Raw genomic sequence first — 27,107 nt, forward strand, 5'->3', positions numbered from 1 at the left:
TAAAAAAAGTGTATGCAACAGAGAGCATTTGTGGCTAAAATATTTATTATTTGGCTCCTTACATAAAAGGGTTACAGTCTGCTGCTATTAGCCATTTTCACTTAGGAATACTGAAGCAAAATCCTAAATAAAGTAATAGCATTTTTGGTATGATCCCTACTTAGATGTATTATACTAATACATCTGTATAGTATGTATTAGTATCTTTTTACGTGCTGCTGGTTTCTGCTTTACTATTAGCAAATTATCCATTTTACTGGAACAAACAAAGTCTTATGATTATCTCATGCATGCTGAAAAAAATGTAACTTTCCTGTATTTTGCTGTCACTGTTTAACAACAACAAAAAATTATAAAAATTCTTGCATACCTGGTTTGATTGGAGAATTTAAATATCTCTCATTTATCATCATAAAACTAAGGAGTTTTATAGCTTTATTTTGTTCTCACTGTTTAGTGCTGAAAAAATTTGGTAATATTCTATATACATTACTGATTAAAGTTGGAATGCCTGATAAAACATATATCACAAGCAAGAAGTCTACATAATGTTTGATTGGGAACACTAACAGCATTCCCATTAATATCAAGAAAATACAAAAATTGTGACTACCACAACTACTTTAACATTTTTTTGAAGCTATTAGCCAATTAAATTTGAAGGAAAAAAAAAAGACAAACTACAAAAATTGAACAGGATGAATCACAATTATGCCTGGCCTATGATACAACTGAAAACTGAAGAAAATCAATGGAAAAAGATTACCACAAAGGAACAATTTAGTAAAATGAATACTGATATAAAACGTGATAGCTTTCCTACATCCATACACACAGCAAGAAAACATAATGGGAGAAAACATCCACTTATATGATTGTAACAAAAGGTAGAATACCTAGAAATAAATATTATAAGAAATGTGAAATATAGAGATAAAGAAAACATTAAAATATTACTGAATGACATAAGAGGACTTAAATGAATGGTGACACTATTTTTAGCAATCAGTTATTCCTGAATTAACTTTTGAATTTACCTCTATTCTAAGAAAAATATTAACAGCAGCTTTATTTTTGCAAACTATGATTGTAGTGTTTATAAAGATCAATATAAATAAGAATAATCCTGTCAGCAAAAAAAAAAAAAAAGAATAATCCTGTCAGCTATGAAAACATTTAAGTCTATATTAAATAAAACAGGTGTGGGGCGCCTGGCTGGCTCAGCCAGTAGAGCATATGACTCTTGATCTCGGGGCTGTGAGTTTGCCACTTTGGGTACAGAGATTAGTTAAAAACAAACAAACAAAAAATTAAAAATTAAAAGTTTGTGACTGGTACGTGTGTAGGCAGATCAATGGAAAATAGTAGAGAACCCAGCAGTAGCTCCAATATATATCTATCGGTATGGTTGGGATAAAGGTAGAATTTCCAATTAATGATAAAAAGATAATTATTCAATAAATGGCTTTAGGCAATTGACTAACTATTGTAGGGGAGGAGATCAGAGTTGGATTACTATTTCTTTTATTACCAAAGTAAACTCCTTGGATCAAGTATTTATGTAAACAGTGAGATTATAAAATTATTAGAGAAAAAAGACTTAAAAGAAAATTATTTCACAATAAGGAATGCTTTTCTTCCCCCCACCCCAATTCATTGAGGAATAATTGATAAAATTAATTGTATATAGTTAAAGTGTACATTGTGAAAATTTGCTATACATATACATTGTGGGAATCATTATTGACACTAAGATAATTAACACATTTGTCACCTCATATAGTTAACTCTGTGCGTGTATGGTGAAAATGCTGAAGATTTGATCTCAGCAACTTTCAATATACAATACCAAATTATTAACTATAGTTACCATACTGAACATTAGACCTTCAAAATTTATTTTTCTTGTAACTGAAAGTTTGCACCCTTTGACCTACATCTCCCTCTTTTCCCTTCCCCCCCCATCCCCTTGCAACCCCCATTCTATTGTTTCTATGAAATCAGCTTTTTTTTTTTTAATTCCACATATAAGTGATACCATACAGTATTTGTCTTTCTCTGTCTGGTTTATTTCACTCAGCATAATGCCCTCTAATTGCATCAGTGTCACAAATGGCAGGATTTTTTTCTTTTTTATGGCTAAATAATATTCCATTGTGCGTGCGTACGTGGGTGTGTGTGAGTGAGTGAGAGAGAGAGTAACATTTTTTTTATCCATTCATGCATTGATAGACACAAGTTGGCTCTTATGAATAATGCTACAATATAAAGGGAATGCAGATGTCTCTTTGAGATAGTGCAGTCATTTCCTTTGTATATATACCCAGATGTGAGATTGTTGGACTGTATGGTAGTTCTATTTTTAACTTTTTAAGGAATTCCATACTGTTTTCCATAAAAGCTATACCAATTCAATTTCTATTCCTGCCACCTGTGCATAAGAGTTCCCTTTTCTCGGGGCGCCTGGGTGGCGCAGTCGGTTAAGCGTCCGACTTCAGCCAGGTCACGATCTCGCGGTCCGTGAGTTCGAGCCCCGCGTCAGGCTCTGGGCTGATGGCAGAGCCTGGAGCCTGTTTCCGATTCTGTGTCTCCCTCTCTCTCTGCCCCTCCCCCGTTCATGCTCTGTCTCTCTCTGTCCCAAAAATAAATAAACGTTGAAAAAAAAATTAAAAAAAAAAAAAAAGAGTTCCCTTTTCTCACATTCTTGCCATCATTTTGATAATAGCCATCCTAACAGGTCTGAGGTGACAACTCATTGTGGTTTAGATTTGCATTTCCCTGATGATTGGTGATGTCAGATACATTTCATATACCTATTGGCCATTTGAATGTCTTCTTGGAAAAGACGTCAATTCGGGTCCTTCGTTCATTTTTAAATTGGATTACCATTTGCTATTTTGCTACTGAGGTGTATGAGGTAATGCCTTTCTATGTAATGCAGAAATACTCTGAAATCATAAAAGATGAATAAATATGAGTTTAAAATTTTTGTTTGGTGGAAATACTGTGAAGAAAGTCAAAAGGCAAGCAACCTGGGAAAAATTATTTGCCTCGTATAACAAAGAGAACATTTTCTTAATATGTTCTTTATTGTAGCATTTATGTAATGACAGAATACTGGAAACAACCCAAATATCCATCTATATGGATTTGGTTAAATAAATTATGGCATATCCATACAGCCCTTAAAAATGCTACTATAGGGGCGCCTGGGTGGCGCAGTCGGTTAAGCGTCCGACTTCAGCCAGGTCACGATCTCGCGGTCCGTGAGTTCGAGCCCCGCGTCGGGCTCTGGGCTGATGGCTCAGAGCCTGGAGCCTGTTTCCGATGCTGTGTCTCCCTCTCTCTCTGCCCCTCCCCCGTTCATGCTCTGTCTCTCTCTGTCCCAAAAATAAATAAACGTTGAAAAAAAAATTAAAAAAAAAATTAAAAAAAAAAAGAAATTGCTTTTTAGAAAGTGCCCTTGCTAAGGCAATTGGGACCACAGGTTGGAGGGAACACTTCTAATTGTGTAATCTTTATACATACACACACACATGCATAACACACAACACACACACACACACACACACACACACACACATAACTGTGGATTCAAAATATTTAAGTTAAGGGGCGCCTGGGTGGCTCACTCGGTTGAGCCTCCAACTTGAGCTCAGGTCATGATCTCATGGTTCATGAGTTTGAGCCCAACATCAGGCTGTGCACTGACAATGAGGATCTTGCTTGGGATTCTCTTCCTCTCTCTCTGCCCCATTCCTGTGTGCTTGCTCTCTCTCTCTCTCTCTCTCTCTTTCTATTTTCTCAAAATAAATAAACTTAAAAAAAATTAAGTTAAAATATATTTGTTAATAATAAAAAAAATAGTACTACTATAGTTGAATACACTAGAGGGAGCTATAAGAACACATTTGAGTTGATCCTCACTTACTAAATACTTTTAAGTGTAGTGCAAGTGATTTTAAGGACCATATTTAGAAGTTTGGTTACAGCAGACTTGTGTTGTTTTCTTTTCTTAGCCTACATGTATGGAGCTTCCAGAAGAGCTTCTTCAACTCAAGGATTTCCAGAAGCAGCGCAGAGAGAGAGCTGCAAAAGAATATAGGGTGAATGCACAGGGACTCCTAATAAGGACAAGGGTACATCCAAAGAAATCAGTGCCAGAGACAGCAGGGAAAGAGGGAAAAGTAGGGTTTTCCTTACTTTGTAAAAGTTCTGTACTAGATGAAACTCATCATGTAAATTTGCTGAAAGAAGAATCTAAGAATAAACAGACTTCAACAGAAACTCAACATGTACCTCCCATGAAGGAAGAAACCAACGAGGATTCTATCAATAAACTCATTTGCCTTGAGTCAGAGAGGCTAGAGGACCAGAGAATAGCTCAAAAAGAACACAGTAAGACACCCAAACAGGAGTTTCAGGCAAGTTTATCTTTGAAAGAGGAGATAGAACAGTTACTGATGGTGCAAAACCAGGAAGATCTAAAATGCACAAAACAAGATATTTCAGTGTCTCCTTCCCTTCCTCAGGAAACCAGAGTCTCTCCAAGTGACACCTTTCATCCTTTTAGAAAAGCCGTGTTTCCTACGTTTCCTCCCTGTCCAGCCTTGGAGAAAACTGATTCTTGGATAAATCCCTCTCCAAATCTGTCTTAGAAATGTGCGATTTGTTTTTGAGACCATGAAGGTGGCTCACTTCTTCTACCAGCAGTACCTTCCTCAGAGCTTAAGTTTGTCATGTTGGAAATTTAGTTTTGCCTCAGTCACGAAGGAACGCCTTAGGGAAAATGATATTCTATTGCTTACTTCTACATGCCTGGAATTTGATTAGAATGGGAATGAATAAGTTAAATAATGGAAAAAGTAAATTTTTTTATTATGTCACTGTGTGGAAATATTCCCGGTGGTCAGAGCAAATTATTTCTCATAATTTGGGTTTGGAGGATTTGAGGAGGGGAAAAATCTCGGGCTTAGTATCTGGAAGCTATATGCTTTTAAACTTCTTGTTTTGTTTTTGTTTTTTTGTTTTTATTTTTAATAATTTAAGCTCTGTGCCCAACCTGGGGCTCCATCTCACAACCCCAAGATCTGAAGTCACATGCTCTACTGACTAGCTAGCCAGGCACCCCTACTTTTAGACTTTTGTTGTATTTTTTGGTCTGAAAAAGGTTGGTAAAACTTTTGCCAATAAGTTTAAAAAAATTGGGAACTGATAACTTTACCAGTACTTTTTTCCTTAGTACATTTTCCTAAAATATTAACTTTAATTTATCAACTGTACCTCAAAAAAGCTGAGAAAATACCGACTTTTTAAAAATTTTAATGTTTTGTCTGTGTCATAGACAGACACTAGTTAATGTTCTTAACAGGCATCAGTATCCCAGTTTTAATTTCTTTTGATTCCCTTTACTTTTAGAAGGTTTTGTCCATTTTTGTAAGAAAGCAGGGGCTTCTTTTGAGTATGTTTATTATGTAAACTTGAAGTTTGATTCCCCTCTTTTGCCTGGAGTTGGTATACTTTTTTTTTTCTTAATTTAAAAAAATTTTTTTTTCATTTTAAGTAGACCACACCCAATATGGGGCTTGAACTCACGAACTTGAGGCTAAGAGACACATTTTTCTACCAACCAAGCCAGCCAGGCACCCAGTTGGTATACTTTTTTAGGGTGAAAGGAAGGCAGCTTGTACGGAGCCCTTTTTATATTGAATACTTGCAAGGTGCTCACGTTCTATTGTATACAATAACCAATAAACCTGTTTTGGCATTGGATTATCTCTTTTCTTCGTTTTATCACAGTAGGAATATGTTAGAATATGTTTGGATTTCTCGGTCTGGAGTCCAGTCTAGAAATCTGTAAGTTGACTCTCATACAGGTTCTATTATTTATTGTGCTTGTAGGAAACTTAGGGACAGTCTACAATTAGAAACATCCTTGTCTGCACTCACTGATTCTATTATGAGTGCCATTGAAAGACTAGTTGTGCCCTTCCAAACTCCAAAGCCCAGATCTAGTCTAAACTCAAGATGAAATCAGGCCCAAGAACAGTCAGGCCCAACAGCCCTGCTGTTGCTGTGTCTCACTTTTTCCTTAGTTTAGAAGGTCATGTGGGGCCAAGATGGCTTCTGCTTCATCTTGGGTAAATACATCTTCAGATGTATTTCAGATGTATTTCAGAATGTGGTTAATCTAAGTTTACTCTGGAAAGGGTCTGAATTCTTGTAAAATTCCTAGAATTGATTTAACTTCTTATGGAACTATTAAATTACTACACACAACATATATACATACAGGCTACAAACAAAAATGAAATATTCTTCATATTCAAAAAAAGCTTTTTTGTTTCATTATGTTTGTTTTGGCTGTAATTTAAAAAAAATTTTTTAATGTTTTATTTATTTTTAAGACAGAGAGTGACAGAGCATGAGTGGGAATAGGGCAGAGAGACAGGGAGACATAGAATCCAAAGCAGGCTCCAGGCTCTGAGCTGTCAGCACAGAGCCCGACACAGGGCTCGAACTCATGAACTGTGAGATCATGACCTGAGCCGAAGTCGGTCACCCAACCGACTGAGCCACCTGGGCACCCTGTTTTGGCTATATTTAAAAAGAACTTTTGGGCTGTGTTAGGCCTTTGTTGTGCTGCTCAATATGGTAGTCACTGGCTGTACGTGTGGCTATTGAAATTTAAGATTAAATTAATTAAATTTAGAAATTCAGTTCCTTGGTTGGACTTGCATATTTCCAGTATTCAGTAGTCCCATATGCCCAGGGACTATATAGTATTGAATCTCACAGATGGAGAGTATTTCCATCGTTTGAGAAAGTTCTTTTGGACAGTGCTAGTTGAGAAGTACTTTGACTCCCAGAACTAAATGAAAGTTTTGGGTTTCATCACAGTATTTTCTCAGTGGACACTCATATGCCTGGAACTGCAGTGTTCTCCACATCCTCATTCTAGCCTGGAGTGCCAACCTAAACCCCATGTATGTGCCCAGCTCCTACTGTGAAGTTCTCTTTTGGCTAGAGTGAAAAACCCATGGGGCACCTGGGTGGCTCAGTTGGTTGAGTGGCCCAACTCTTGATTTCCTCTCAGGTCATGATCCCGGGGTTGAGGGATTGAGCCCTACTGGGGCTCTGCGCTGAGCATGGAGCCTGCTTAAGATTCTCTTTTCCTCTGCTCCTCAACTCTGTGTGTGAATGCACTTGCCCTCTTTCTCTCTCTCTCTCTCTCTGTCTCTGTCTCTGTCTCTCCCAAATAAATAGATAAATAAATAGAGTGAAAAATCCCTGTGTTGTTCAAGCCCTGTCAAGTGCTATGTGCCATTACTCGGACTTCTTGTCTCCATTTGCCCAGAATTTTGGGAAATCCTAGGTTCTTATTCCCACCCACCATTGACTTCTTTAGTTACTCTGTATTTTTCTAGTTGAGAGTTAATAAACTTACCAAATGGTTTCCCAAACTCTTGGGGTCTTGCTGCAGTTTATACTAATTTCCCGCATCTCTTGTACTCAGGTCTGACTTCTAATCTCACCTTTCTGTACATGACCTACAATTAGAACTTCTTATATGTAATCTGACCCTTTTACTTTGGGAATTAGGAAACAGAGTTCAATGACTTCCCCGGACAAAAATGCACAGGATAGAACCAGAGTTGTTTCTTGGTCTATTCAATATTCTTTCACCTATATTATGAAAAGTCACTGCAGCAGCTTTGCCTCCAATCTTGCTGTGGGATTGGTAAATCCTAACACGACACAATAGAATTTTAATGCCCTATAGACCTCTCATTGTTTTGATACAAGGCAAGTGCCACTAGCCAGCTGAGATGAGGCCCCTGGGTAAAGTAGGGGGCCTCTGGGTATTTAGCAAGGTATACTTGCTAGGCATTTATTATAGTAGTAACACAAATAAATACCTTACAGGAAATTTAGAGAATAAGGAGAAAAAAATATCATCTCACATTATATAATCCTTCCTAGTATTTCGGTGTTTTTTTTTCTTTTTAATTTTTAAAACATTTTTATTTATTTTTGAGACAGAGAGACCGAGTGTGAGTGGGGGAGGGACAGAGATAAAGGGAGACACAGTATCTGAAGCAGGCTCTGGGCTCCAAGGTATCAGCACAGAGCCCAAAGCAGGGCTTGAACTCACCAATGGGAAGATCATGACCTGAGTCCAAGTCAGATGCTTAACCAACTGAGTCATCCTGGCGCCCCTTGGTGTTTTTCTTTGAATCTTATTTCATTCTCTTCCTCTCTCTCTCTCTCCCCCTCCCGGCCCACAAACTTGAAACAGTCATAACTATAATGTAAATACACTTAGTTTGTTTTTTAAGTCATATATTTTTCCATTTCATTATCCTAACAGACAACATTTTTAGTAGATGTTTAATTTTATTTTGCGAGAGAGAGAGAGAGAGAGCGAGTCTGTGGGGGGCAGGCGATGTTGGGGGGGGAAGAGACAGAAAGTGAGAATTTCAAGAAGGTTCCATGTACAGTATGGAGCCCGACTTGGGGCTCAATCCCATAACCCTGGGATCATGGCCTGAGCTAAAATCAAGAGCCAGATACTCAACTGACTGAGCCACCCAGGTGCCCCAGTAGATGTTTACTTTTATTTTTATTTGTTTAGTAGATGTTAAATTTTAATATTCATGTACTATTAAATAGGATTTGGAAAATACAGGAAAATAAAAAATTTACTCTTATTTCTCTAACCCAACAGTAAAAGCACTTTTGTTAATTCCAGTGTTTATGCATAGGATTTTGGCTCCTACACAGTTGTAATCATAGATATGTGAATATTCTACTTTATGAATGTCTTCCTATGCTGTTGCACAACTTTGTAAAGATTTTTTAATGACTACATAATATTTCTAAGAAAATGCTGTATGGTTTATTTAACTATATTGTGATATATTCAGCTTGTTTCCAATTCCTTATTTCATGCTTTTTAAAGCTATCGCAAAGCTTTTTCTATGTTTTGAATCATTTTGTTACAGTGAAATTGCAGAAATAGAAACAGCAGGTCAAAGAGGTTTTCTTGTTTTTGTTATTACAAAAATTTTTTTAAACCTCTTGCTAGGGGTGCCTGGGTGGCTCAGTTGATTGAGCATCTGACTTCGCTCAGGTCATGATCTCACAGTTCGTGAGTTCAAGTCCTGTTTGGGACTCTGTCCTGACAGCTCAGAGCTTGGAGCCTGCTTCAGATTCTGTGTCTCCCTCGCTCTCTGCCCCTCCCCTGCTCACACTCTATCTCTCTAAAAAATAAATAAACATTAAAAAAAAATTTTAATGGAATGCAAGCTAGTGCAGCCACTCTGGAAAATAGTATGGAGGTTCCTCAAAAAACTAAAAATAGAACTACCCTGTGACCCAGTAATTGCATGACTAGGCATTTATCCAAGGGATAAAGGTGTGCTATTTTGAAGGGACACATGCACCCCCCTGTTTATAGCAGCACTATCAACAATAGCCAAAGTATGGAAAGAGCCCAAATGTCCATCAATAGATGAATGGATAAAGAAGACGTGGTATATATATACGTGGTATATATATATATATATATATATATATATATATATATATACACACACAATGGAGTATTACTCAGCAATCAGAAAGAATGATTGCCATTTGCAGCTATGTGGATGGAACTGGAGGGTATTATGCTAAGTGAAATTAGAGAAAGACAAAAATCATATGACTTCACTCATATGAGGACTTTAAGAGACAAAGCAGATAAACATAAGGGAAAGGAAACAAAAAGAATATAAAAACAGGGAGGGGGACAAAACAGAAGAGACTCATAAATATGGAGAACAAACTGAGGGTTACTGGAGGCGTTGTGGGAGGGGGGGATGGGCTAAATGAGTAAGGGGCACTAAGGAATCTACTCCTGAAATCATTGTTGCACTATATGCTAACTAATTTGGTTGTAAACTTTAAAAGATAAAAATTAAAACAAGTTAAAATAAAAAAAAATTTTTAAGCTCTTGCTAAGTTACTTTCCAAAAGTGTTAACCAATTATATTTCCACCTCCAATTTTTGTAGTAATGATGCATCATTGAGAACATTAGATTTTTTTCTTGAGAGGCATGGCATACTTATGACCTTTAAAATTCTAACTTCTTCATTTATAAATGCAAAGTTTCCTGTCAAATTTTATAACTTACCTGCATTGGATATTATGAAAATTAATGAAAACATAAATATTTGGGATGTTTGAATCTCAATAAATGTCCCTGATCTCTAAGTAAGGATAAAGTTACAGATAAAATATTTAAATCATAGAAACCCTAAAATAAAGCCAAAGTCTATATACTCATGATAAAAAATATCTTTGAAATGCCTTCAGAGCTCTCTTTAGAGATATTATAGAAAGAGATGTTTATTGTTATATGAAACAATCTTAGCTAAATTGCTAGGTTCACCCTAAGACAAAGTTTGATAAATTCTTTTCCATATTCTCTTAGGATGTGAGCCGGATTTGAGCCAGTGACTCTACAATTTAATAGACCTCCTCAAACAGGAAGAGCTGTCAAACTGTAATCAGGGCATAATCAGCAATCTGATCTTAAAATAACATAAGTCATTGCAAAAAGAAAAAAGTCTAGACTATGCTTCAATTTAGTCATGAGTAGCATTTCTTAAACAATGAGAAGGAATAGAAAATATCAGAGTGTATTGCACATAGTAAGGGAAAATATTGTTTCGTGAAACTCTTTTTCTTGGTTGTATGCCTGGGGTAAGTGTGCGTCTATTGCTGGTTGCAGTAAAACAAACAAACAAAAACAAAACTATTAAAGATAAGCACAGAAGGAAATTTATATCATTTTTTTTAATTTTTAAGTTTATTTATTTTGAGAGAGATAGAGACAGCATAAGTGGGGAAGGGGCAGAGAGAGAGGGAGACCAAAAATCCCAAGCAGGCTCTGCACTGTCAACATGGAGCCCGATGCAGGACTCGAATTCATGAAACCATGAGATCATGAGCTAAAACCAAGAGTTTGGACGCTTAACCAACTGAGCCACCCAGGCGCCCTGGAAATTTATATCTTTATTTACCTAGTAAACATGGAAGATCTTAAGTCAATGATCTCAGCTTCTATCTTAAACTGAAAAAAGATTAGTAAACATGAGGTAAGTAGAGGATAAAATGAGTAATGTTAAGAGTAGAAATCAATACAATTAAAAGTAGACAGAAAAATCAATAAAACCAACACCTAATTGGCTGAAAATATCAATAAAATTGCTCGACTGTTAACTATATTGACCAAGATAAAAAATGAAAAAAAACAAAAACACAAATCACCAATATCAGGAATGAAAGAGAGATCATCAGTATAGATCATACATATATTAAAAGGATAACAGTGGACTACTGTGGACAGTTTTGTGCCCTCAAATTGAACAATTAGTCGAAATGGGCAAATTCACTGAAAAACACAAACCACCAAAATTCAGTGAAAAGCACAAATCATTGAAAAACATAAATCACCACATAGAAAACCTTAAAAGAATGTTTGTAAAATTTTGTTTTAAAGATTTTATTTGAAGTTGGTTTTGCAAGATTGTTATATTTCTGTATGAATGTATTTTTGAAATGTTTATTTAGAGAAAGAGGGGAAGAGAGTGCACGTGTGAGTGGGGAAGGGGCAGAGAGAGGAAGAGAGAGAGAATTCCAAGCAGGCTCAACACCGACAGCGCAGAGCCCAACGCAGGGCCCAAAGTCATAAATTGTGAGATCTTGACCTGAGCTGAAATCAAACGGTGGTTGCTTAAGTGAACGAGCCACCCAGGTGCCCCTGTATGAATGTATTTTTTATTGGAATAATATAAAAGAATTTTTATTAAAAAAAAAAGACAATGGGGTGCCTGGGTGGCTCAGTCGGTTGAGCGACCGACTACAGCTCAGGTCATGATCTCACGGTTTTCGAGTTCAAGCCCCGTGTGGGGCTCTGGGATCTGTGCTGACAACTCAGAGCCTGGAGCCTGCTTCTGATTCTGTGCCTCCCTCTCTCTCTGCTGCTCCCCCTCTCATGCTGTCTCTCTCTGTCTCAGAAATAAACATTAAAAAAATTTTTTTAATAAAAATAAAAAAAGACAAGAAATAGAAAACCTGAATAGGTCTAAGTCAGTTAAACAAATTTTATTCATAATTTGAAACTTTCCCTAGAGCAAACTTTGTACCCAGTTAGCTTCACTGGTGAATATCTAAGGAAGCAATAATAGCAATACTTACAAGAAATAAAGAAGGAGGAGTCACTTCCCACTTCATTTTATGAGGCCATGAATAATGATATTACTCTGATACCAAAACTAGACTAATATTGCAAGGAAAGAAAACTATACTCCAATATTCCTCACAAACATATATGTAAAAATCCTTAACAAAATATTAGCAAATAGAATCTAGAAATATATAAAAAGGATAATACATCATGACCATTTGGGGTTTATTCCAGGGACACAAATATAGTTTAACATGAAAATATAATCCATGATATTAACAGAATAAAAGAGAAGGACCATATGATTGTCTCAATAACTACTGAAAAATACTTTGGATAAAAATATACATCAATTCATGGTAAAACAAAACAAAACAAAAAACAAAAACAAAAAAAACAAAAACCTCTCAGCAGACTAGAATTAGGTGAGTACTCCTTTTACCTAATAAAGTGCTTTTAAAAAGCCAAAGGACTAGGCAACAAAAGAAAAAAAAATAGACAAATTGGGCTTTGTGATAATTTTTAAAATTTGTACATCAAAAGACACTGAAGAGAGTAAAAAGGCAACCCACAGAATGGGAGAATAGATTTAAAAATCATATCTGAGGGGTGCCTGGGTGGCGCAGTCGGTTAAGCGTCCGACTTCAGCCAGGTCACGATCTCGCGGTCCGTGAGTTCGAGCCCCGCGTCAGGCTCTGGGCTGATGGCTCAGAGCCTAGAGCCTGTTTCCGATTCTGTGTCTCCCTCTCTCTCTGCCCCTCCCCCGTTCATGCTCTCTCTCTCTCTCTACCCCAAAAATAAATAAACGTTGAAAAAAAAAAAAAAATTTAAAAAAAAAAAAAAAATCATATCTGATAATGGATTCATATCCAGAATATATAGAGAACTCCTAAAATTCAACAATGAAAAAAACCTGACTCAAAAATAGGCAACAAGCTTGAATAGACATTTCTCCAAAGAATATATATAAATTTCCAATGAATACATGAAAAGATGCTCAATATTGCTAATCATTGAGAAATGCAAGTCAAAACTACACTGAGATGCCACTTAATTCCCATTAGGATGGCTACTATCAAAACCCAGAAAATAGGGGTGCCTATTTTCGATAGAGTATGCAACTCTCGATCTTGGGGTTGTGAGTTTGAACCCCACAAAGAGGTAGAGTTTACTTAATAAGAAAGAAATAAGGAAAAGAAAAGAAAAGAAAAAGAAAGAAAAGAAAGGAAAATATCAAGTGTTGGTGAAGATGTAGAGGAATTGGAACCCTTGTGCACTATTGGTGGGAATGTAAAATTGTATAGTTGCTGTGGAAAACATTATGGTGTTCTCAAAAAGTTAAAAATAGAATATCAAATCTCCTTCAATTTTACTTCTAGGTATATACCCAAAAGAATGGAAAACAGGGTTTTGAGAAGATATTTGTGCCCCATGTTCATACCAATATTGTTCACAATAGCTAAAACATGGAAACAACCCAAGTGTCCATTGACAGATGAATGAATAAGTAAAATGTGATATATTATACAATGGAATAAGATTTAGCTTTAAAAAAAGAAGAAATTCTAATACATGTCACACATGGATGAATCTTGAGGACATTATGCTAAGTGAAATAAGCCAATCACAAAAAAACAAATATGCGCTATCTAAAGTAGTCAGAATCATAGAATCAGAAAGTAGATGGTGGTTGCTAGGGGCTGGGGAGAAGAAGGAATGGGGAGTTACTGTTTATAGCTATAGAGTTTCAGTTTTCCAAGATGAAAAGAATTCTAGAGACTGATGGTAGTCATGTTTCTACAACAATATGAATGTATTTAATACCAGTCCCCTGAACATGTAAAATGAACAAGGTGGTAAATTATATATGTATTTTATCACATTTCTTAAAATTGGGGGGAAAACCCTATTACTAACATCACATGTATAATATTGAAAGCCTGAATGTTTTCCACATATCATTGAGAGCAAAGAAAGAATATATGCTGTCACTACTTTGACATGTAATGTAGTTACTAAGTAGTGAAATAAGGCAAGAAAAACAAAAGCATATAGATTAGAAATTGAAAAAGTAAAATTGTATTATTACATGACATGATCAGGTGCATATAAAATACTAAAGAATCTACAAAACGCTACTAGAACCCATAAGTTAATTTAGCAATGTCACAGATACACTGTCAATATACAGAAATGTGAATATACAAAAAATACTATCAAAGAACAATCAGAAATTGAAAATTTAAAAATAGTACCATTTATTATAATGTCCAAAAGCGTGATATCCTTGATATGTTTAATAAAATATGTTCAAGACCAGTGCATATTGAAAACCACAAAATGTTGCTGAGAGAAATTTAAAAAAATGTAAATAATATTTTTTTCCCTTTTTTCAGGGGGGAATGTTATTCCTTTATTTAGGTCTTAACTTCATACAAGAATATTTTGTAATTTTCAGTATATAAATCTTGTATTTCTTTTGTTAAATTTATTTCTAAGTATTTTATTCCTTATACTATCATAGATGGAATTCTTTCTTTTTATTAATCTATTTTTTGAGTTAGTTAACACACTGTAGTCTTGGCTTCAGGAGTAGAATCCAGTGATTCATCCCTTACATATGATACCCAGTGCTTATCCTGAAAAGTGCCCTCCTTAATGCCTGTCACCCATTTAAGCCACCCCCTCCAGCAACCCTCAGTTCTTTCTTTGTTATTTAAGAGTTTCTTATGGTTTGCCTCTCTCTCTGTTTTTATCTTATTTTCCCTTCCCTTCCCCTATGTTCATCTACTGAGTTTCTCAAATTCCACATATGAGTGAAATCATAGGATATTTGCCTTTCTCTGACTGACTTATTTTGCTTAGCATAATACACTATAGTTCCATTCATGTTGTTGCAAATGGCAAAATTTCATTCTTTATCATCACCAAGTAGTATTCCATTGTGTGTGTGGTATATATCTATAGGTATAGGTATAGGTATAGGTATAGGTATAGGTATAGGTATAGGTATAGATATAGATATAGATATAGATATAGATAGATATACACCACATCTTCTTTATCCATTCATCAGTTGGTGGCCATTTGGGCTCTTTCCATAATTGACTATTGTTGATAGCACTGCTATAAACATTGGGATGCATGTACCCCTTCAAATCAACATTTTTGTATTCTTTGGATAAAATCCTAGCAGTGCAATTGCTGGGTCATAGGGTAGTTCTATTTTGCTTTTTTGAGGAACTTCCATACTGTTTTCCAGATTGGCTGCACCACTTTGCATTCCCACCAACAGTGCAAAAGGGTTCCTCTTTCTCCATATCCTCACCAACATCTGTTGTTTCCTGAGTTCTTAATTTTAACCATTCTGACTGGTGTGAGGTGGTATCTCCTTGTGGTTTTGATTTGTATTTCTCTGATGATGAGCGATGTTGAGCATCTGTTCATGTGTCTTTTGGCCATTTGGATGTCTTCTTTGGAAAAGTGTCTATTCATGTCTTCTGCTGTTTTCTTCACTGGATTATTTGTTTTTCATGTATTGAGTTTGTTAAGTTCTTTAAAGATTTTGGATACTAATCAGCAAAACAAAAAAGCAACCAATGGAATGGGAGAAGATATTTGCAAATGACACATCACACTTTTTTGTTTCGTTGATTGTTTCCTTTGCTGTGCAGAAGCTTTTTGTGTTAATGAGGCCCCAATAGTTCATTTTTGCTTATATTTCCCTTGCTTCCTGAGCAAGATCCAATTTTATTCTCATGCATGTTGCTGTCCAGTTCTCCTAGCACCATTTGCTAAAGAGACTGTCTTTTTTCCATTGGATACTCTTTCCTGCTTTGTTGAAGATTAGTTGGCCATATATTTGTGGATCCATTTCTGGGTTCTCTATTCTATCGCATTGATCTGTGTATCTGTTTGTGTGCCAACACCATACTGTCTTGATGATTACAGCTTTGTAATACAGGTTAAAGTCTGGGACTGTGATGTCTTCATCTTTGGTTTTCTTTTTCAACATTACTTTGGCTACTCAGGGTCTTTGGTGGTTGCATACAATTTCAAGATTGTTTGTTCTAGCTCTGTGAAGAATGCTGGTGTTATTTTGATAGGGATTGCATTGGATGTGTAGATTGCTTTGGGTAGTATTGATGTTTTAACAGTATTTGTTCTTCAAATCCACCAGCATGGAATGTTTTTCCATTTCTTTGTGTCTTCTTCAATTTCTTTCAAAAGCTTTGTATAGTTTTCAGCATACAGATCTTTTACCTCTTTGGTTAGGTTTATTTCTAGGTATTTTATGGTTTTTGGTGAAATAGTAAATGAGATCAATTGCTTGATATCTCTTTGTATTGCTTCATTTTTGGTATATATCCTGCGACTTTGCTGAATTCAGGTATCAGCTCTAGCAGTTTTTTGGTGGAGTCTTTTGGGTTTTCCATGTAGAGATACTTTCATGTCATCTGTGAACAATGAAAGTTTGACTTCTTTTCCAATCTGGATGCCTTTTATTTTGTTTTGCTGTCTCATTGCTGAGGCTAGGACTTCCAACACTATGTTGAACAACAGTGGTGAGAATGGACATCCCTGTCATGTTCCTGATCTTAGGGGGAAAGCTCTCAGTTTTTCCCCATTGTGAATGATATTAGTTGTGGGCCTTTCTTTTCTTTTTTTTTTTTTTTAATTTTTTTTTTCAACGTTTATTTATTTTTGGGACAGAGAGAGACAGAGCATGAACGGGGGAGGGGCAGAGAGAGAGGGAGACACAGAATCGGAAACAGGCTCCAGGCTCTGAGCCATTAGCCCAGAGCCCGACACGGGGCTCGAACTCACGGACCACGAGATCGTGACCTGGCTGAAGTCGGACGCTTAGCCGACTGCGCCACCCAGGCGCCCCAGTTGTGGGCCTTTCATGTATGGCTTTTATGATATTAGGATATGTTGCTTCATATCCCGGCTTTCTTGAGGGTTTTTATCAATAAAAGACGCTATATTTTGTCAAATGCTTTTTCTGCATCTCTTGACAGCATCATGTGGGTCTTCTCTTTTCCTTTTTTTTAATGTTTATTTATTTATTTATTTATTTATTTATTTATTTATTTAGAGAGCATGAGCACACATGCTCAAGCAAGGGAGGGCCAGAGAGAGAGAGAGAGAGAGAGAGAGAGAGAGAGAATCCCAAGTAGGCTCCACTCTGTCCACCCAGATTCCCATGCAGAGCTTGATTCCATGAACTACAAGATCATGACTTGAGCCCAAATCAAGAGTAGGATGCTTGGGGCACCTGGGTGGCTCAGTTGGTTGAGCCTCCGACTTTGGCTCAGGACATGTTCTCATGGTTTGTGGCTTGAAGCCCTGTGTTGGGCTCCATTCTGACAGTGTGGAACCTGCTTGGGATTCTCTTTCTCCCCCTCTCTCTGCCCCTTCCCTGATCACACTTTCTCTCTCAAAAATAAATAAACATTAAAAAAAAAAAAGAGTACCTACTAAGCCACTCGGGTGTCCATAAGATGTAATTAATGGAAAATATGGAAATAATTAATGGAAAATATACCATGGCAGGCTTAGTATTCTTAAGATATCAGTTATTTCCATATTGATCTATAGGTTTATTACAATCACAGTCAAAATCCAAGCAAATTTTTATTTGGAAATTGACAAGGTGATTCCAAAATTTATACGGAAATGCAAAGGACTTAGATTAGCTAAAACAACTTAGAAAAGGAAAAATAAAGGTGGAGGATTTGCACTACATCATTAAAAACATCATCATAACAGTGTGGTCTTGGTTTTAGGTAGTCATAAAATCAATGAAAGAGAATATTGAGCCCAGAAATAGAGCACCACATATAAGCTATTTATTTTTGACAAAGGTGCCATAGTAAATTCAATAGGGGAAAGAACTGTCTTTTGAACAAAATTTTGTAAAAACAACTAGGTATCTATATGAAAAGAGGAAGCCAGTCCTTATCTCATAACACACAAAAACAACTCAAAATGAATCACAGACCTAAATGTAAAAGCTAAAATGATAGGGGTGCCTAGCTGGCTCATTTGGGAAAGCATGTGATTCTTGATCTCAGGATCATGAGTTTGAGCCCCCCATTGCGTATAGAGTTTACTTAAATATAAACTTTTAAAAAAAGCTAAAATTTAAAAAACAACAAAGGAATCATAGAGAATCCTCATGACACTGAGACAGACAAGAATTTCTTAGGAAACAAAATGCCCAAACCATAAAGAAAGAAAACAAAACAAACATGACTTGGATATCATTTAAAATCTAAAAGTTCTGCTCTTTGAAAGATACTTCAGGGGCCCCTGAGTGGCTCAGTTGGCCAAGTGACCGACTCTTGATTTCAGCTCAGGTCATGATCTCAGGCCTAATATTCCCACCAGCGATGTATGAGAGCTCTGGTTGCTCTATATCCTCACCTGTATTTAGTGGTGTTAGTTTTTGTTTGTTTGTTTGTTTTGTTTTTTAATTTTAGCCACTGCAGTGAGTGTGTGGTGGTATCTTGTGAGCTTAATTTGTAATGAGATTGAGTCATGCATCAGGCTCCCTGCAGGGCATGGAGCCTGCTGAAGATTTTCTCTCTCCCTCTCTCTCTGTCTCACCCCTGCCCATACTCTCTCTCTCTCCCCAATTTTTTAAAAATATAAATAAAGATACTTCAAAGAAAATGAAAAAGCAAGCCACGGACTGGGAAAAAGTATTTGCCATACATATATTTTGACAAAGGATTTGCATTTAGTATATATACAAAAAATCTTGTAAGTCAGTGAGACAATCTAACTTAAAAATGGACAAAAGATTTGAACAGAAACATCACAAAAGAAGATAATGAATGGCCAGTAAGCACTGTATTATATTATATTGTATTGTATTATATTATATTATATTATATTATATTATATTATATTATTTATTTCTGAGAGATAGATGGGCTGCGAGGGGGGGGGAGAGGCAGAGAGAGAGGGAGACCCAAAATCCAAAGCAGGCTCCAGGCTCTGAGCTGTCAGCACAGATCCTGACGTGGGGTTTGAAACCATGAACTGTGAGACCATGACCTGAGCTGAGGTCGGAAGTTTAACTTACTGAGCCACCCAGGCACCCCAGTACCATATATTATTCATTCAGTATTAATTATCAGAGGATACAAATTAAGCTCACAAGATACCATCACGCACCCACTGCAGTGGCTAAAATTAAAAACAAAAAAACCCCACAAAAAAACCTAACACTACCAAATATAGGTGAGGATGTGAAGCAACCAGAACTCTCATACATTGCTGACGGGAATGTCAAATGGTACAAACATTTTCAAAAAAGTTCTGGCTATTTCTTCAAAGTTTAATATTCATTTACCATACAATCTAGAAATTCAACTCCTGGGTATTTATGCATCAATAAAGTTGATTTTTTTTCAGTTCTAAGAAAGGCTGACATCATCAAGTGTTGTAGGATATGGAACAACCAGAACTATAAAATGCTTGTAACCACTTTCGACAATGGCTGTCAATTTCTTATAAAGTTATTACCTGCTTCTAGAGATTTATTCCAAGAGTAGTGAAAGCATATACCTACACAAAGACTCAGACACAGATGCTCATGATAGCCTTATTTTTTTAAGGTTTATTTAAAAAAATTTTTTTAATGTTTATTCATTTTTGAGAGAGAGAGAGAGAGAGAGAGAGAGAGAGAATCCCAAGCAGGTTCCACACCATCAGCACAGAGCTGGATGCAGGGCTTGATCCCAGGAACTGTGAGATCATCATCTGAGCTGAAATCAAGAGTCAGATGCTTAACTGGCTGAGTCACCCAGACACCCTGATAGCCTTATTCTTAATAGCCCTAAACTGGAATCCAAAATTCCAACCATAGGCACTTGGATTAAAAAAAAAAAGTGGTATATCCTTATAGTGGACTAGTACTTAGCAATAAAAAGGGACAAGCTACAATGTACACAACCTGAACAACTTTCAAATATTTTTGCTGAGCAAAAGAAGCCAGATGCAAGAGTGCATACTGTGTCATTCAACTGAATGAAGCTCTGGTAAAAACAAAACTAATCTATGGTAACACAAAACCGATCAGTGATTGCCTGGGAGTAGAGGTAGGAGTTGAGGATTGACTACAAAGAGGCATAGAGAATTTTTTTCAGGTGAATGGGTGTTCTATATCTTTATTGTGATGGTGGTTATATACCAGTGTATACATTTATTGAAACTCACTGAGCTGTACATGCATAAATATTATTGTATATAAACTGTGCCTCAATAATTTATTTTAAAACATTTGGAAGCCACTGTTCTAGTGGGTATAGGGGAAATAATCGTTAGGATTACAATAGTCTGTTAAGTGATACCAATGAACAGAAGCAAATATATGTTGCTAATTGTGAGAAATAAGGACGATGATTCATTTTCAGAAATACCAAATAAAAGCAGTGCTGTCTAGTTAACGATAGGTTTACAACCTGTTGGGAAATATGTACGAACATACTGATCAATTAATCAACGTTATTGATTGAGTCCCAAACCCTTAGACACTTCACTTCCTAGTTCTTCTTCTGCTCTCAGTTTCTCATGCTAGGAGATTTGCTTGCTAGAAGATAAATTGTCTGCTGTAACTGCCCCAAGTGTACCTATCCATCTGACACCAGCTCTTGCAAGAACATTGATTAAAGCCTCACTTCACTGTGCTCAGAGTCTCGGTATCCTTCCTTTGATTAGGTCGATGGGCCTATTTCTAACACTAATGAAATCAGATAAAATTTAAATAAAATTTAAAAAGAAATAGTAATATATGCACATAGTTATAAACAGTACAGAAGGGCTTATAATGAAAATGAATATCCCCCTGCCTCATCCTTGACCAGCCTCAGCACTTTTCCCCAGAGGCATGCACTTTTAATATTTTCATTTCCCACCCCCTTTTTCCTCAATGAATTAGAGAGTAAACTGGTAGATATGATCAGTTCATGAAATGCACTTGTGATGTAAACCAGAAGGGCCAATAACTTACACAGATGCTCCTCATCTCTACATTGCATCAGTAGCCTCTCTGATTTGTGTGAGAGACTTCCACATTCTGGAGTTCTCGAATTCCCCAGAGTGCGAATTGTTTATAGCTTGAAAGCCACCTGATGGCTAAACCCTTAATGTTCTAAATAAAAGCTTTGTAATGGAAACAAATTCTAATGAAAACATTCCTTAGGAAGAGCCAAAACTGCAAGTTCCAGGAATGAGGGAGATCAGGGAAAAGGCTCTCTTCATTATTGTGTAACTTGTTGAGATGCCATCCATAGTTGGCTTTTTAAGAAGCCATTGAAATAGCAAACTTTGGATAGAGTCAAGAAAACTCTTCCTCAGCCCTTCTTTATGAGAAGACATAGGTACATAAAAGAAGTAAAATATAAATGAAAAGATTACATGTGTGAGTAGCTCATATTCATACTTGCCTCTAAAATATTGAACACTGCACTGTGGGTGTGAGGCTCACTTACTTCAGTGTTCAACATAGAAGGCTTTATTTCTGCATTCATTAGCGAACATTTTAGAGTGCATTTTTGGAGCCAGCCACTGAACTGGCTTTATCTCTTTTAACAGAGATAAAAAGACACCTGGGGCACTTGTGTGGCTCAGTCGGTTAAGCGTCGGACTTTGGCTCACGTCATGAGCTTGCAATTGGTGAGTTCGGGCCATGCATCAGGCTCTGTGCTGACAGCCCAGAGCCTGGAACCTGCTTCGGATTCTGTGTCTTCCTCTCTCTCTCTGCCCCACTCGTGCTCTGTCTCTCTCTTTCTCTCTCTCTCAAAACTAAATAATCATAAAAAAAGAGAAAAGACACAGTCCCTAGTCTCAAAGAACAAAGTCTAGTGGGAGACATGTACAAATATTATGATTGAAATAATCGTTATGTTCAAGGTGTACCAGTGCATTGGTGGTGGGGATGGGAGTCGGGGAGACAGAAGAGCCTTGGAGAGGAGATAGCACTTGCCCTGGAACTGAGATGTGTGACAACAGGCTTCTTAAGAGTTAGGGAAAATATGCATTTTGGATAAGAGAACTAAAAGGAACTCACTATTGCAGAGGGGAAAACACATAGGGTATGATGGTGACAGGTAAGGCTGGGAAACAGGGTCTGTGTATCTGTTAAGTTTTTTTGCTCATAAGCAAAAAACCGGCTTGGCTAATGTGAACAAAAAGAGAATTTATTGGAAAGATCTGTGGCTCACAGAATTGACGGGAAAGCGGGCAAAACAGGGTTGGAAATAAGATCAAGAGCAGCTGCAGAACTCTGGGCAGCAGGAACCACTCAACTGTCTGAGTGAATGAGTGCCAATACATTTTTTTCCCCTTCCCTGCATAATTTGACTCAGGACTCAAAATCCTGAGAGAGAATATAATTGACTATATCATACACTCACCCATTTACGTTACCTAGATTTATTGTCCCAATCAACATTGCCAACACTGGGGAAAAGGTAATTCTCAAAAGAAATCTTAAAAAAAATTTTTTTTAATATTTATTTATTTTTGAGAGAGAGAGAGACAGAGTGCAAGTGGCGGGGGTTGGGGGGGGGGGCAGAGAGAGGGAGTCACTGAATCAGAAGCAGGCTCCAGGCTCTGAGCTGTCAGCACAGAGCCCAACGCAGAGCTGGAACTCACAGAGTGAGATCATGACCTGAGCCGAGGTCGGAAGCTTAACCAACTGAGCCACCCAGGCACCCCATTTCCCAAAAGAAATCTTAAGTGCACTGACAAAGAAAGGGGGAATTGAGGATATATGTTGTTGAATTTAGGTTTTATCCTGTAGAAAACCATTTTATCCCATAGAAAATGGGTTTTATGCCATAGAAAATAGGTTTTATCACATAGAAAACCACTGAGGAATTATGAACAAGAAACTAAATGATCAGGAAAGTAGATTTTAGAACATCCTGGTTTAAATTGGAGGATGGATTGTCACTCTTTATTATTTCTCTCTTGTACCTCTCCTCAGACGTAAGCAATCACCAGCCTGAATATTTCAAATAAATGTAATCATACACATTGTGGTATTTTGTGACTGGCTTCTTTCATTTAGCGTAATATTTCTAAGGGTCATATATGTTTGTATCATATAGATGTACTATTTATTTATTTATTTATTTATTTATTTATTTATTTATAAAGTAAGCTCTAGGCCCAACGTGGGGCTTGAACTTACCACCCCAAGATCAAGAAGTGCATGATGTACTGACTGAGTCAGTCAGGTGTCCTGTACCATGTTTTATTTATCCAATCATCTGTTGATGGACATATGGGTTGTTTTTACATTTTGGCTATTATGAATAATGCTACTATGAACATTTGTATGTAAGTTTTCATGTGGACAGTTTTCATTTCTGATAGGTATGTATACCTAAGGAGTGGAGTTGCTAGATCATATGCTAAGTATATGTTTAAGTTTTTAAGGAACTTCCAGAATGTTTTTCAAAGTACACCGTTAGCCTCAAATTATTTTAAACATTTCTTTCACTAATATTTTAGATGTATAATTGCTTTTAGGAGATATGCATTTTATAAAAGATTTAATTTTTAAGGAACTTCTACACCCATTGTGGGGCTCGAACTTATAACCCCTGGATCAAGAGTCACAGGCTCTTCCGACTGAGCCAGCCAGATGCCCTAGGAGATACGCATTTTTATAGCATAGTAAAATAAGGTGAACATTCTTGTAGCAACAACCCATGTCGTGCAAGAGAACTTTGTTAGACATCTCAGAAGGTGCCCAACATGCAGCAACTCAATCACAGTCCCTAGCTTCTCTCCAAAAGTAAGGGCCATCCTGATAATTATATTACATCTGTGTCTTTTCCACATAAAGAATTCGGGTTCCTAAGGGCATGAGGGTTGTTAGAATTAGACCATCCTATAACTACTCATTTGCTTTATCAACTTTACACAGGCAGAGTTTTCATAATAGTACTACTAGTACCACTACCACCACCAAATTGTGATTACTAAAATCAAAGAACATTTTTCTGCATGTATTCTCCCTATCTCCCTATTCTTTCTGATAGTGGCATTATATCTACATTTTCCAATCATGTGGCTGTTACATACTATAATCTAACTCTTTCACTTTCCTTTAGTCTTAGTTCTGTAAGAAACCATATAATTAATGTTTACTACCAGCTCTTGTGTCCATGACTCTCTAGTCATTTTGATTGTCTGAAGCTCCTCTAGTAGATTCACTAACAGGAGCTCATGGAAGCAAACTTCCCTGAGTTCGTGAATGATGTAATAGATTTATCTACCCTTTATATTTACAGCTCAGTTTTCCTGGATATAAAGTCCTTGATTCTTATTTTCTTTCTCCTAGTATCTTAATTATGTTATTCCATTTTCTTCTGGCACACCATGTTGCTATTAAAATCTAGGTATACTAATCTAATGCTATTTCTAATTTTATGTCACGAGGTCTTCTTGGCTGGATGCCTAAAGGAATTGTTTTCTCTTTATTTAAAGCTAAATAATTTTACTTGATTATATGTTGATATTGGTTATCCTGGATGACCATTTTGAGATACACAGTGTGCTATTTTTTTTAAGATTTTATTTTTTTATTTTAACGTAATCTCCTCTCCCAATGTGGGGCTTGAACTCATGACCCTGAGATCAAGAGTTGCATGTTCCACTGACTGAGCCAGTCAGGCTCCCCTACAGCATGCTTTGTTTTTTTTTTTTTTTAGTTGTTTTTTTTTTTTTTTTTTTAAGTAGGCTTCAAGCCCAGGGTGGAGCCCACAGCATGCTTTTTATATATGCGGTTTTAGCTTATTTGTTTTTTATTTTTTTTAACGTTTATTTATTTTTGAGACAGAGAGAGACAGAGCATGAACGAGGGAGGGTCAGAAAGAGGGAGACACAGAATCTGAAACAGGCTCCAGGCTCTGAGCTGTCAGCACAGAGCCCGACGCGGGGCTCGAACTCACGGACCGCGAGATCATGACCTGAGCCGAAGTCGGCCACTTAACCGACTGAGCCACCCAGGCGCCCCTTATTTGTTTTTTAAATTTCAGGAGTGCTTTCTTGAATTATATTTTTAGTATTTATTCTCTTCCCTTGCTTTGTTTTTATTCTTTAAAGGCTTCTATTTTCTCGGGGCACCTAGATGGCTCATTCAGTTAAGCATCTGACTCTTGGTTTCCACTCAGGTCCTGATCTCATGGTTGTGGGATGGATGGAGCCCCACATCTGTGCTGTCAGCACAGAGACTGCTTAGGATTCCCTCTCTTCCTCTCTCTTTGCCCCTCCACTGTGTGTGCATGTGCATGCACACTCTCTCAAAAATAAATAAACTTCAAAAAAGGCTTCTATTTTCCATGTGTTGGATATTCTTTGCCTGTCTTCGGTATTTGTCATTTTCTCTCAAATCCTTATATTTTCTTCATTTCTTTTTTATTGAAAGACTGTTCCTCCTTTTCACCCTCTTTTTCTTTTTTTTTTTTTTTTTTTAATTTTTTTTCAACGTTTATTTATTTTTGGGACAGAGAGAGACAGAGCATGAACGGGGGAGGGGCAGAGAGAGGGAGACACAGAATCGGAAACAGGCTCCAGGCTCCGAGCCATCAGCCCAGAGCCTGACGCGGGGCTCGAACTCACGGACCGCGAGATCGTGACCTGGCTGAAGTCGGACGCTTAACCGACTGCGCCACCCAGGCGCCCCACACCCTCTTTTTCTTAATACATCACTTGTGTTTATTTGCTTATGTGTTACTTCTACTTTAGTCTTTATTTTTAAATGATTTATTAAATTGTATTTTTAATTCTCGGGTTCTGTCACCTCATTTCTGAATATTTCTAATTCTTATGTTCTTTATTATCTTGCATAATACTTTCAATGCCTTTTAGCTTGTTATGCAATAGCACTTTTGAGTGTTGATCTGTTTTTGAGTACGTCTCATTGGCATGATTTCATTCAGAGATTATTCTGCTTTTCATTCTCTTTTTTCCTTATAATAAACTTGTATGGGATTTGAGTGGCATGCTTTTTTTTTTTGCCTATATTTATGTGAAAGTAATTTTCTTAAAATTTTGGTAGGATGCTTGATTCATTTTTTTTTTTTTTAACTTCACAGAGCTCCCTGTTTTCTTGTTTTTGTGTAATGTTAAAACTATTTTGATTTGCTTTCTGAGATTTCCTGGCTCTATTTTCCTGCCCCACTTTTATCTTGACTCCTGTTTTCCCTGTTGACTCCATTTCTAGCAGTTTCTACTCAGTGTAGGATGCTGTCCTGGAAGGGAGCCATGGTTGCTTATTTTCTGGAGTATAGGGTCTAGGCTGTTCCAGCCAATATAGACCTTCATATTGTGGGACCCTTACACTCATTTGCTATTGGATTGGGCAAAACCCTCCTGGTTTCAGCCATTTTTCTCAAATTTCCCCTTACTTTTTCCTTTTTGAGAGAGAGAGAGAGAGAGAGGAAGAGAGAGTGAGAAGGAAAGGGAAAAAGAGAATCTTTTTTTTTTTCAACGTTTATTTATTTTTGGGACAGAGAGAGACAGAGCATGAACGGGGGAGGGGCAGAGAGAGAGGGAGACACAGAATCGGAAACAGGCTCCAGGCTCCGAGCCATCAGCCCAGAGCCTGACGTGGGGCTCGAACTCACGGACCGCGAGATCGTGACCTGGCTGAAGTCGGACGCTTAACCGACTGCACCACCCAGGCGCCCCGGGAAAAAGAGAATCTTAAGCAGGCTCCACATCCAGAGCAGATTTCAACACTGGCTCGATCCCACAACCATGAGATCATGACCTGAGCTGAAATCAAGAGTTGGATGCTTAACTGACCTAGCCACTCAGGTGCCCCAAGGCCCTTACTTTCT

General features: G+C 37.1%; 1 protein-coding gene across 2 annotated transcripts in view; it reads left to right on the forward strand.

The window, feature by feature from the left end:
* The window catches only part of EXD1 (exonuclease 3'-5' domain containing 1), a 35,012-nt gene extending 30,288 nt beyond the window's left edge, over positions 1 to 4,724 (forward strand). For both annotated transcript variants that reach the window (XM_047074502.1, XM_047074503.1), the window contains one exon: positions 4,020 to 4,724. In XM_047074502.1, coding sequence (XP_046930458.1) covers positions 4,020 to 4,658 — 639 coding nt within the window. In that variant the 3' untranslated portion in view covers positions 4,659 to 4,724. The remainder of the gene's footprint in view (positions 1 to 4,019) is intronic.
* The last annotated feature ends 22,383 nt before the right edge of the window (positions 4,725 to 27,107 follow it).

This window comes from Lynx rufus, unplaced genomic scaffold, assembly GCF_022079265.1.
Source record: "Lynx rufus isolate CCGP_SWC_20201006 ecotype Redwood Valley unplaced genomic scaffold, mLynRuf1.p SCAF_13, whole genome shotgun sequence".
NCBI lineage: Eukaryota > Metazoa > Chordata > Mammalia > Carnivora > Felidae > Lynx > Lynx rufus.